Here is a 12,723-nt window from a genome sequence, read left to right on the forward strand (position 1 = left end):
CTCAACTTTTTGTCCAACTCTTTAAATTCTTTTCAGTTATGTTGTTTCTAATGAACATTGTTCGTAATTCACAGTCGATGCAGTAAGGTCATTTTCTTCTGCTTCTTCGCTGATAAAAACCTCCCCCGCTCGCTCTCGCTCTCTCGCTCTTTTTTTAGTTTTTTTTTGTGCTGACTTGTCACAGCACGGTTTGATCGAGCAGAAGAGGAACCAGACGTCGTTCCTCTCGCCACAGAGATGGTTGGTGGTCGCCTGCGTTGCCTGAGCTGCTTCTCCACCCACAGCGAGCTGCTTCTTCACCTGCTGCTTCTCGGGGTCTGCTTACATGGTGAGTTATGTTTTACTGATATGAGTAATGAGAGCATAAAGGGGCAGAAGTTGCTGGATCATCTTTGACATGTCTTTCATGGAAGAGGTCTCTGATTTGTTTGGTCTAATGCAAGACGACCACGTTTAAATAGCAATAAAAATGATTTGAGAACAGCCGCGTCCAAATGAAAGAAATATAATCGAGGGAGTTTTCAAAGATCATTTATATAAAAACTGATAAAATCCTACAACATTAATTTAAATTCTGTGTTTGCAACTTTTCTGCTGAACTCTCCTGGAAACAACCTTGAGACGAGTCAGGGACGGGTCGTCCTTCAGTTCCTCTTGTGTCCTCATCGGTTCAGGAGGATTTCTGTTCAGCTGTATCATGACGAGCCGTGTTGGGTCAGACAGGGAATCCAGTCGATCTATGAGTTTCAAAACTTACTGCTGCACAAGCACCAGGGTTTTTGTGTGTGTTGTATTCTGCAAGTACACACTGTTAAGAGAACTGACAACACTCACTCAAGTTAAACACACAACACGACGGCAGAAACTGTTAAACCATGAGTTTCCTGAGTAGCAGCTGCAGCAGCGACAGATAACGAGCAGTGAAGAAACCATCTTTCCTGTTCGTCACTGAGGTCAGGGCTTCTGGTCACACGGTTCCTTCTTCTCATGAAAAGCGCTAACCAAAGATCTGCTCTTGAAGACGATGTCATCAACCACATAGCTCAGCAGAACAGGGGCTGTCACCATCCTCGGGGGCCCCTTTCAGCTCAGGGGCTGCTGCAGAGGAGGTTCTGATTCCGCCCCTGTCCATTGGTCTGTGTTGTTTGTTCTCAGGAGGATTACACACTTCATGAAGGATCATCCTGATGTCCTTGTCATGTGATTCCACCGAGTTTTGTTCTCGTGTCATATTACGCACAAATGAGTTTATGAATATCACACAATGTCGTGTGGAGTTTTCTTTAAGTCGCTGTTTCAGCTTTTTGCTCTTTGACGTGAGAATCGTCCGTTTCAATCAGATTCTCCTCAGTTATTTGCTGATGTGTTTCAGATGTGGAGGCTTCCAGCTGTGATCTCACCGTCCATAAACAAGTTGGAGACACCGTGGAGTTTTCATCATGCGTCTCACCTGGTAGAGTCGACTGGGCAGAATGGAGATTTAATAAATCGAGGAAAACCATACTGGACGATCGTAGGTTTGACGGCAGAGTCAAGATGAACCCAGCAAACTTCAGTCTAACACTGATGAAACTGACTCTTCAAGATTCTGGTGATTTCAGTTTCCTCTCAGAGGTAAATGATGAGCAAGTGGACACAGTCACCATCCGTCTACAAGTTCACGGTAAGAGGCTTTTCCTTCTGGTAACTTCCTGATCTAAAGACCACACGTAGCATAGAAGGCTTTACTGCAACACTTAACTAAAGCAGCTAAATGTTATTAACTTGGACTTAACATTCTAGAGACAAGGAGCCGGGGTTCAGGTCTGTTACACGTTGCAGACTCAGTCGGTGACTTCTCATACTTTAGATGCATTTGCTTTTATTCCACTGTGTGATCACAGCTGGTGGAATATCAGGAACTGCTTCTGTGCTTCAGTTCAGCTTCAGGTTCAGAGAAGAGCTCAGCAACCTCCACCTGCACACACAAGGTTCCAGGTGTAATGTCTCGCTCTCTCCTCGCTCACATCAGAGCCCTTGACTCCGCCCCACCTCAGCTTCAACTCCACCTTTCATCCTTCAAACGAGTCCTGCACAGTTTCCCTGGAGTGCGTTTCGACCCCCGACAGCAACGTCAGCTACAGCTGGAGCGTGAGGAACCAGACCCTGGTCGGCTCCAGGCTGTGGTACAACATCCGGCCAGAGGACGGAGAAACCAAGTTCACCTGCACCATCTCCAACAGTGAGAGCTCCACATCGGAAACAGTGACGTGTGTCAACAGCAGCTCGGACTCAAACCAGGAGAAACGTGAGTGTGGCCCATCGGTGAGGAATTCCCTTGTTTCTTTTAACAATGCTTTAATATTCGAATGTGTACGTGATTCCATCAGAAAAGATCTTCTTCTTCGCGGGGTTGGCAGCAGGAGGAGTTCTGATTGTTGGCCTGGTGATAGTTATCTGTGTGTGTCACTGCAAACAGAGACCAGCTGGTGAGAAACTTGTCTACATGAACCTTTATTAGTTCTTTCTGTCATTTGACTTCAGCAGCAGTTTGTTGCAGAGCCGTGTGACTGTGGCTGGCCACGCAGTTGCATCGACGGACTCGTTTTGGTTTAAGGTTCCCCAAGGGTTGCGCAAGTTGCAAAACAATTCCCCGCCAGAACACTAGGCGGAGTAGCGTGTTTTGTCGAAGACGACCTTAGAGATGCCTTCTTTGTGGGTGTGGCAGTCATTGTGGAGTGTTTATTTACCTTTTCCCAGTCGTGTTCTCCACACACATCATGAACAATGGCAACCTTGAGTTAAATTCGTCCTTGGTTTCTGCCATGGCTGTATTATGCTATGAAATGCGTGATGCCTGCGTAGCTTTGTCGTATAGTTAGAAAAATTGGCGGACGCACGCAAGCCGGAAGGGGGCGGAAGGGGCTCTTGCGCAGAGGTGTAAAAAGTATTGAAATATTGTACTCAAGTAAAAGTACATTTACTTTGATGAAATTTTACTTAAGTACAAGTAAAATTACCCATCTAAAATCTACTCAAGTAAAAGTAAAAAGTTGTTCATTTAAAATGTACTTTAAGTTAAAGTTACTTAGTTACTTCCAACAACTTGATGGGGGCCGCTCCTATACAGTGCAAAAAAGCAGTTATTTTTAATTAAAGGAGAATCTTTACAAATATAAATGCAATGACATTAAACATGTCAAACATTAAACATTTAACATGTCAACACAACATTTACGAACTTTTGGGAGGGCATGTCAAGACCAAGGGGCAACATCCTGCGCTGAGCGATGAAGCCGATACGGAAGTGTAAAAAAGCTGCAGTTCCATGGGAAGCCGCTACGCCTGGCTGCAAGAGATAGAAAGTCCCATTGACTCCCATGTTAAAAAGCCCGACTCTGTGGTAAGTTTAGTCTTTTATTTAGTTGTATAATTAGTTATTCCCAGGTACCGGTGTCTCTGTAGCAGGCTCGCTAGCTTAGCTACGCTAACCAGCAGTCAAGAGACCACCAGTAATAGTGATACTAACCGGACGGGCGTTTTTATCTACACACACCGGGATGCGCCGATCCCCCCAGCAGAGAGAAGTGGTAGAGTTTGGTGATGAATCTTTAAGACTGAGAGAGGAGATTGTGTGTGTCCGGAGCTAACGTGTCCGGAGAATTAGCTCCACCACGTAAGATATCTGATGTTATGTAAAGCTGTTTCACTCACCGTCCCATTTGACTTGACTGTGTGACACAGATTCTTATTCTGCAGAAACAGATTTAGAGAACTGACGGGCTGTGTGTACGGTCACATACGGTTATAACGAACTTTCATAATGCCGCTAGCGTGCTAGCCACCATGCTAACTGTGGTAGTAAAACCCGCGGTCACGACTTTAATTCCACGGCTGTCATGACACTGAATTAGCAACGCATTTCGTAAACAAGACCTGGGAACCGTTGCGTTAAGAAACGATAACATAAGCATTTTGACCCGCTGGGTGTCACTTTATTTCAGCTAAAACTGTCTTTTCTACGGGTGTTTAGAGTAAAGTACGATTCTCTAAGCTCGTGCCAAGCAAGTCCTCTGACTTGTCAAGAAGCTCCAGCTCCATCAACAGCCTTTGTCTGTTACTTGCCATCGTTCACTGTGTGTGACGAGCCGGGGGGACGTAAATAAACAAGCGTGGACTTCTAATACATGTAACGACATCACGAGGTAGGCTTCTCTAAGCTCGTCTTCTGTTGCGCCACCTACTGTTCTGGCGGTGAATTGTTTTCAGCACACACAGTTCGGAGGAGCATAAATGAAAAAGAGTCCGTCCGATCCGTCCGTCCCCCCACGCGTAAAGGACTCGGAGAAGCATACATAGGCCTTAAGGATAGTGTTCATGGGCAATTAAGATTGAAGAGGTGGTTTGTCAGTCCTGTCCAGGGAAACAGGCTTTTTTTCATAGCATTGTCCTTTGCTGATGGTATACAATGTAATTCATTATAGCACACTAACTTACTTATCTGCACTGAGGGAAACTATCCTGATTTTCATTTGTAAAGCTCAGTTCATTGTCATTTGCATGTGAAAGCCTCCCCTAGGCTTAGGAGCAGGGGGCTCACTGCCAAACATTCACAGGCTTGTAAAACTGCCAGAAACTGGTAAACTCGCGTCAATTCCTGACAGTTTCCTGTGCTGCCTGCAGATTCCTGTGAACAGCCGTTAACCGAAAATTCTCCCAATAGTTCCTGCGACACTTAGTGACACTAACTCTTCTTTTCATGTAGTGGCTCTTGTTCTCGACCCAACTGTCCACCACGATGAAATCCAGCTGCCAGTGTACTCGTCTCTTCTCCACGGTCAGACGTCCTTCTCCTACTGAATGCCTTCACAGCTATTTCTAACTTGTTGCTTTTCAGAAGAACCTAGTCACAAAGTTTCCAATTACATTTCATGTTGATTTGATTTTTTATTGACTCGTAGGTGACGACTGCATCTATGAATCAATCAGAGGAGACACGGAGGAAGGTACAGTATAAAATGTGTCTCCTGCAGAGAAGTCCTAAATGAAAAACCTCCTGATTTCAGGTGGACGGGCAGATGAGGACAGAAATGTCCAACACGATGTCATGACATCAATACACACGCGTGGACAGACATTTGGACTTTTTAGTTGAGTCTGAAGCAGAGTTACAGATGGAAAGGTTCCTCAGACCCGGCTCCAGACCAAAGCACCAGAATGTAGTCAGACCCGGATCAAACTGAACCAGGGATCGGTTTAGCTGCTTCCATATAATGTTTGAACAACAAGGACGTTCATTTGCATTGGAACACGTGTGGAGCACCTGAGGCTGGTGATGCTGGTTGTGATAGAGATATTAGAGTGGCAACGAGATCCACTAAATGAATAAAACAGTGGTTCTCCACCTTCTCAAGTCGTTTTCTGTCTGATCTTCACAGGAACCCGAGGTGATCCAGAGGAGACGTCTGACTACGTGAAAGAAAATCCACATTCAGCTTCAGGTACAAATATTAACAACTGGCTGTTCAGCTACTGGCTCATGTGCATTTGAAATAAACCTCAACTGAAACTCCATCATATCATTATTAAATAGTTACTGTACGATAAGTATGCAGTTCAATTGGTGTCTCAAATTTCAAATCCTTTGTGTAAAACCATGAACGGCCTTGATCATGTTGTCGCTTTTTTTAGTATCAAGTGTGTACTTTAGTAATTTATACTTATTGTCAATTTGTTTCAGGACAACTATTAATGGTGCATCCTCCAGAAAACAAGAGCATGAAAATCAACATTCATCCTTAAACACCTTCACATATTAGACTCACCAGTTTTGTAACAGCTCATTGGAAAGAACGACTTGATCTGGATTGAATTTCAGTATAAATGAAAAAAGAAATGCTGTGATTTTTGCTTTGTGTTTGCGTTCAATATTTCAATTTGCTGATATGGGCCTTTGAAGATATGGGCCTTTGAAGATATGCTCCGATATGAAAAGGTTAATTTTACAGGATAAACAATGTGCTTTATGATTATATTTTACATTGAAAACTAGGGCTGTCAGTTTAACGCGTTATTAACGGCGTTAACGCAAACCCATTTTAACGCCCTTCAATTTTTTTAACGCGAGATAAACGCAGAGCTGCAGCTGCAGCTTCAGTATCTGTGTTCGCCTTTAGTCTGACCTGCTCTCGCTTTTTGTTTTAATATTTCGCCAACTAAAATATATATTTTAAAGCTATTGTATTGCCCCGCTTCCACAGGACACGGAACTTCTTCGTGGTTTAGTAACTTGTATTTTTTCTCTACACGAACATGTGCACTTCTCGCTCTTAATCCGTCACTCGCACACATCAACAACACTGCACTTCCTCATGGAGCCCCGATCTCAAAACAACCCCATCCTATTGGTCCAAACAGTCACATGTCCCACCCCGACCCCTTCACTGACCCTCAGACATCAGAACGCTCCTTCAACACAGTGTTTTACTGAACATACGTCATAACCAAACATAAACATAAACCCAGTCCGTTACACTATGAGGCTGCAGCTATATGTTTTTATTTATTTAAAAATAGGGTACTTCTTATTTCATACATTTTCCACAAATAAGGGGAGGACTCAAATAGCCCTACAAAGTTCTGTGTTTAATTTATTTCAAAGTAGGCCGACACTTGCCTGTGTATTTTGTTTGTTTGTTATTTTGTTGCTTGTCTGTTTGAGTTGCTGGCTGAAAGCAAAAAAGTAGTACGCTTACCTTTTATTGGTAACCTAACTGTTACGGTTCATTGTTTCTGAAATAAGAGGCCTGACTGCTATGTTCACAGCAAACTTGAAAAAAATAAAATATTAAGCCATGGTTTAACTGCACTATAGGCTGAGTCCTTGTTTACCTGAAATGTGCACTTTATAATTTTATTTTGTACCGCCCTGTTTGGCAATGTTGTTTTTCAATAATATAAAACATTTGCATAAAGCAAGCCAATCCACTTTTCCATGTTGATAAGAGCATTAAAACAAAAGTAAAATTATGGAAAAAAAATAAATGAACGGACATTTAGAATAGATAAAAATGTGCGATTAATTGCGATTAATCGCGAGTTAACTATGACATAAATGCGATTAATCGCGATTAAATATTAAATCGTTTGACAGCTCTATTGAAAACATTTTTTGTCTAAATTCAAGTTCTATATATTCTGTTGTATTTGTGTTTTCTTTCAATTTATCTTTATTTCTTTATGAAATATTTTTTTACTTTAGCTTTATCGCAATTTTATATATAAGTGATAGTTTCTTGCTCCTTGATATCGATATCGGCATTGGCCCCTAAAAAAGGATTATTCTGTATATTTTTGCCGCAGTCGTGCAACAAAAGTTTAAATGCAATTGTCGTATATTCGTTAGAGTAGATCATTTTGGCATGTGTTTAAAACATAATGACAGGCTTACATTTATGATGCCTATCTTCTGGACTCTCAGACATTCTTAGAGATTCCTCCAGATGTTTATCTTAGTAGTTCTCTCCCTCTTTGGAAGGACCTTTGACCTAGGGAATTATCTCTGACCAGCTAATGGATGGGTGTAGAGGGAAGGTTCTTGACCAATGTGTTTTTATCTTCAGATACAAAAACATGTCCTTATTTAGGCCTATGTGGTACGGCATGTTACCTGAAGTCATGGGCGGAACTAACATGACGGCTCTGACCGATGACTCCGGCTTCTAAGTGAAGACAAGAAGGTTTGTGTTTTATTGTGGCAGGAAACTCTTCTGTTGTTCATTTAAACCTTTGTCTCAGTGGGAAGACTTTTCTCCCACCTGCAGGTCTCATCATCAGCCACATGGTGGCGCAGCAGTTTTAGATTTAATCTATGAATTATCTTTTGCAATAATCTCATCAAACCCTGATGAAAAATAAATGTATTTGGGGCATTTAACGAGAAACTTTATCATAAATAACTATAAATGAAAATAAAACACAAATGCAGCCAAATATATAGAACATGATGGAATATGTTCTGCTTATTCTTTAAAATAAATGTTTTTCTTCTGTGTGGATCAGCAAATAAACTCTGATGCAACACGTCACTGATATCTGCTGATTCTTATTAACCAATAAATCACTCGTTCTTATTGTTTGCTGCAAATTAGCTTTTACTAACATGAGGACATTGTTTCGCTGCTGTTATTATGTTGGTGGGTTTTAAAAACCAGTCTAACCAGTGGAAACTGGCTTGAGACCAGGGAGAGTTGTTTCTCATCTGTTTTTAAAGCAACATTATGCAGTTTTCTGAACCTTAAAGCAGCAGCTGGATTAAAGTGAGTCTGATGTTTGAGTGTGAACATGTCAAAAAGAGTTTATCATCACATGTGGCTGCAGGGGGCGCTGTTCTTCAGTAACAAGTACATAGTGTTGCTTTAAAGAAATCTTTACTGAACTCTCTGAAGTGCTGCAATGAGTTCAAACCAGGACTTTTCATATATATATATATATCTATAGAGATGTAGCCGAGCGTTTAGTATTGAATCAGTCAAAAGAAGACAGAAGAGGGGCATCGACTCGGGATACAGCACCCGTTTATTATCAGTCAACTTCCACCACACTCCTCACACAACACCCTCCCGGTAAACTCCTCTTCAAACTAAGAGTCCCTAAATAAAATTGATTGTTAGAAATATTGTGGTGAAATCAACCCAGTGACAGTGTTGAGCTCTTCTGGTTATTGCTCCACACACGTCTCTTCAACAGTCGTCTCTGTCGTGGTTCTGTTTCTTTGGCGACTCACTGTCCAGCTTCATTTCACCATCTTCATATCACTTCTCCTTTCCACATAACTGTCAGCAAACCTGTGAATGTATTCTCCTGAACGGTCAGCCGGCTCAACGTCCCTCGCAGACATAAGAACTGAAAGTTCAGTTAGAAATGCAATAAAACAAAATGTGTGTTTCAAATGGTATTAAAAGAGGAAACCGATCCAGTCCGATCAGCAGAGGCAGCTTGTTCCACAGCTTCGGAGCCCGAGGAGGCAAATGGGGATTTGTGAATATGGCTGAATGGACGCCGCTAAATTCTTCCTGCTCAAGGTTTTCATCAGACGTGGATCCAGAACCTCCAGAGTCCTGCTTGCATTCGTCTCCAGACACGATTCCTCTGAGAGGCTTTGTTGATGTGACATTTGAGTCGAGTTCAAATCATAATCTCATAATTTTACATCTTTATAAATTCACTTTTTTCAAGGGACTCTGAGTGCCGCAGGCTAAAGAGACGAGGGGGGGCCCTCAACTTCCCCCTCCCCAAGAAACGCATAAGACCAAACCACTAAATTCCACAATACAAACAGGTCTCTTAGCATCAAATCATAAACAAAGTGCAAGCTGCATGAACATGAATGACACAAGAGAAACAACTGAGACTCAACTTTTTGTCCAACTCTTTAAATTCTTTCCAGTTATATTTTATCTAATGAACATTGTTCGTAATTCACAGTCGATGCAGTAAGGTCATTTTCTTCTGCTTCTTCGCTGATAAAAACCTCCCCCGCTCGCTCTCGCTCTCTCGCTCTTTTTTTAGTTTTTTTTTGTGCTGACTTGTCACAGCACGGTTTGATCGAGCAGAAGAGGAACCAGACGTCGTTCCTCTCGCCACAGAGATGGTTGGTGGTCGCCTGCGTTGCCTGAGCTGCTTCTCCACCCACATCGAGCTGCTTCTTCACCTGCTGCTTCTCGGGGTCTGCTTACATGGTGAGTTATGTTTTACTGATATGAGTAATGAGAGCATAAAGGGGCAGAAGTTGCTGGATCATCTTTGACATGTCTTTCATGGAAGAGGTCTCTGATTTGTTTGGTCTAATGCAAGACGACCACGTTTAAATAGCAATAAAAATGATTTGAGAACAGCCGCGTCCAAATGAAAGAAATATAATCGAGGGAGTTTTCAAAGATCATTTATATAAAAACTGATAAAATCCTACAACATTAATTTAAATTCTGTGTCTGCAACTTTTCTGCTGAACTCTCCTGGAAACAACCTTGAGACGAGTCAGGGACGGGTCGTCCTTCAGCTCCTCTTGTGTCCTCATCGGTTCAGGAGGATTTCTGTTCAGCTGTATCGTGACGAGCCGTGTTGGGTCAGACAGGGAATCCAGTCGATCTATGAGTTTCAAAACTTACTGCTGCACATGCACAAGCCAGCAGGGTTTTTGTGTGCGTCGTATTCTGCAAGTACACACTGTTAAGAGAACTGACAACACTCACTCAAGTTAAACACACAACACGACGGCAGAAACTGTTAAACCATGAGTTTCCTGAGTAGCAGCTGCAGCAGCGACAGATAACGAGCAGTGAAGAAACCATCTTTCCTGTTCGTCACTGAGGTCAGGGCTTCTGGTCACACGGTTCCTTCTTCTCATGAAAAGCGCTAACCAAAGATCTGCTCTTGAAGACGATGTCATCAACCACATAGCTCAGCAGAACAGGGGCTCGGGGGGGCTTTCACCACTCTCGGGGGCCCCCTTTCAGCTCAGGGGCTGCTGCAGAGGAGGTTTTGTTTCCGCCCCTGTCCATTGGTCTGTGTTGTTTGTTCTCAGGAGGATTACACACTTCATGAAGGATCATCCTGATGTCCTCCTCATGTGATTCCACTGAGATGTGTTCTCGTTTCATATTACGCACAAATGAGTTTATGAATATCACACAATGTCGTGTGGAGTTTTCTTTCAGTCGCTGTTTCAGCTTTTTGCTCTTTGACGTGAGAATCGTCCGTTTCAATCAGATTCTCCTCAGTTATTTGCTGATGTGTTTCAGATGTGGAGGCTTCCAGCTGTGATCTCACCGTCCATAAACAAGTTGGAGACACCGTGGAGTTTTCATCATGCTTGGCACCTGGTAGAGTCGACTTCTCAGAATGGAGATTTAATAAGAAAAACATACTGCACGATTTTAGGTTTGACGGCAGAGTCAAGATGAACCCAGCAAACTTCAGTCTAACACTGATGAAACTGACTCTTCAAGATTCTGGTACTTTCAGTTTTATCTCAGAGGTAAATGATAAGCAAGTGGACACAGTCACCATCCGTCTTCAAGTTCACGGTAAGAAGCTTTTCCTTCTGGTAACTTCCTGATCTAAAGACCACACGTAGCATAGAAGGCTTTACTGCAACACTTAACTAAAGCAGCTAAATGTTATTATCTTGGACTTAACATTCTAGAGACAAGGAGCCGGGGTTCAGGTCTGTTACACGTTGCAGACTCAGTCGGTGACTTCTCATGCTTTAGATGCATTTGCTTTTATTCCACTGTGTGATCACAGCTGGTGGAATATCAGGAACTGCTTCTGTGCTTCAGTTCAGCTTCAGGTTCAGAGAAGAGCTCAGCAACCTCCACCTGCACACACAAGGTTCCAGGTGTAATGTCTCGCTCTCTCCTCACTCACATCAGAGCCCTTGACTCCGCCCCACCTCAGCTTCAACTCCACCTTTCATCCTTCAAACGAGTCCTGCACAGTTTCCCTGGAGTGCGTTTCGACCCCCGACAGCAACGTCAGCTACAGCTGGAGCGTGAGGAACCAGACCCTGGTCGGCTCCAGGCTGTGGTACAACATCCGGCCAGAGGACGGAGAAACCAAGTTCACCTGCACCATCTCCAACAGTGAGAGCTCCACATCGGAAACAGTGACGTGTAGAAACAGCAGCTCGGACTCATACCAGGAGAAACGTGAGTGTGGCCCATCGGTGAGGAATTCCTCAGGAGGTTTTTAACAATGCTTTAATATTCGAATGTGCACGTGATTCCATCAGAAAAGATCTTCTTCTTCGCGGGGTTGGCGGCAGGAGGAGTTCTGATTGTTGGCCTGGTGGTAGTTATCTGTGTGTGTCACTGCAAACAGAGACCAGCTGGTGAGAAACACGTCTACATGAACCTTTATTAAATCTTTCTGTCATTTGCCTTCAGCAGCAGTTTCTCTTTGTGACACTTTGCTTTCCTCCCTTCACCAGACGTGGACTCCACTGACCTGACGGTGTACGCTGACATCGCTGAGGTTGCAGTTGCTGAGGAGGCGAGTGTTGAGAATGTTGCTTTGAGTAACTTGTCTGCTTCTGCGTGTGCCCGAATGATTTTGTCTCTATTCCACTTGGTCACGTGTGCACAGTCGAACGTCCCGAGGACATCCATGAAGTGCTCGGTGTATGAAACCGTTGGTGACCATGGCAACGCAGTGAAACCTGGGGTGAGAGCTCACGTCCGATCAGGAGTTCTGTGAGCATCGTGTTTAAAGATGTTGAGGAAGAATGAAAGGACTCATGAATTCATTACATTTCTTCCTCTTCCTCTCTCTCTCTTCCTCTCTCTCTCTCTCTTATATATATATATAAATCTCTTCTTTGCTGCTCATCCAGCCTCACACTGTGTATGACAAGATTCAGCTTGGTCGCATGAGGGAGGAGCCGATGTCCTTGTACCAGGAGATCCAGGGGATCAGCAAGTAAACTGGAATGCTGAGAGTCCGGAGCTCCACTTCCTCGTCAGCAGCTTCTATAGAAACTTTTATTTGGGTCCTGAGAGATTTTAGAACCTCGTGTTTATCAGGATTTTATCAAAGTATATTATTAGAACCAATGAAATGCAATTTAACTTAAAAGCTAAACAAATGAAATGCCATATCCTGTGAAATCCATAATAACTGAAATGTGTATTATTGAAATTCAATCTCGTTGGCAGTGCTGTAAATTCTGTAAATACAGAGAAT

The 12,723-nt window shown here is 43.1% G+C and overlaps 2 protein-coding genes across 2 annotated transcripts in view; both read left to right on the plus strand.

The window, feature by feature from the left end:
* The first annotated feature begins 206 nt into the window (after positions 1–206).
* On the plus strand, positions 207–4,839 carry LOC132996238 (uncharacterized). Its single transcript, XM_061066580.1, has 5 exons — positions 207–328; positions 1,373–1,663; positions 2,012–2,287; positions 2,370–2,468; positions 4,703–4,839. The coding sequence occupies exons 1-5, from the start codon at positions 238–240 to the stop codon at positions 4,837–4,839; spliced, it is 894 nt and encodes a 297-aa protein (XP_060922563.1). The 5' UTR covers positions 207–237.
* A 4,789-nt stretch (positions 4,840–9,628) lies between these two features.
* LOC132996239 (uncharacterized) overlaps positions 9,629–12,723 on the plus strand; it is a 3,164-nt gene continuing 69 nt past the window's right edge. The window contains exons 1-7 of the mRNA XM_061066581.1: positions 9,629–9,719; positions 10,782–11,066; positions 11,415–11,690; positions 11,774–11,872; positions 11,972–12,033; positions 12,127–12,204; positions 12,374–12,723. The exon at positions 12,374–12,723 is cut by the window's right edge and continues 69 nt beyond it. Coding sequence (XP_060922564.1) covers positions 9,629–9,719; positions 10,782–11,066; positions 11,415–11,690; positions 11,774–11,872; positions 11,972–12,033; positions 12,127–12,204; positions 12,374–12,463 — 981 coding nt within the window. The 3' untranslated portion in view covers positions 12,464–12,723. The remainder of the gene's footprint in view (positions 9,720–10,781; positions 11,067–11,414; positions 11,691–11,773; positions 11,873–11,971; positions 12,034–12,126; positions 12,205–12,373) is intronic.

The sequence above is a fragment of the Limanda limanda genome, chromosome 22 (assembly GCF_963576545.1).
Source record: "Limanda limanda chromosome 22, fLimLim1.1, whole genome shotgun sequence".
NCBI classification, from domain to species: Eukaryota; Metazoa; Chordata; class Actinopteri; order Pleuronectiformes; family Pleuronectidae; genus Limanda; species Limanda limanda.

Coding starts and splice junctions, on each gene's coding strand:
- LOC132996238 (XM_061066580.1), top strand. CDS start 238: ATGGTTGGTGGTCGCCTGCGTTGCCTGAGCTGCTTCTCCACCCACAGC. Junction 2,288..2,369: donor GGACTCAAACCAGGAGAAAC/GTGAGTGTGGCC, acceptor TGATTCCATCAG/AAAAGATCTTCTTCTTCGCG. Junction 2,469..4,702: donor CTGCAAACAGAGACCAGCTG/GTGAGAAACTTG, acceptor TTCTCCCAATAG/TTCCTGCGACACTTAGTGAC.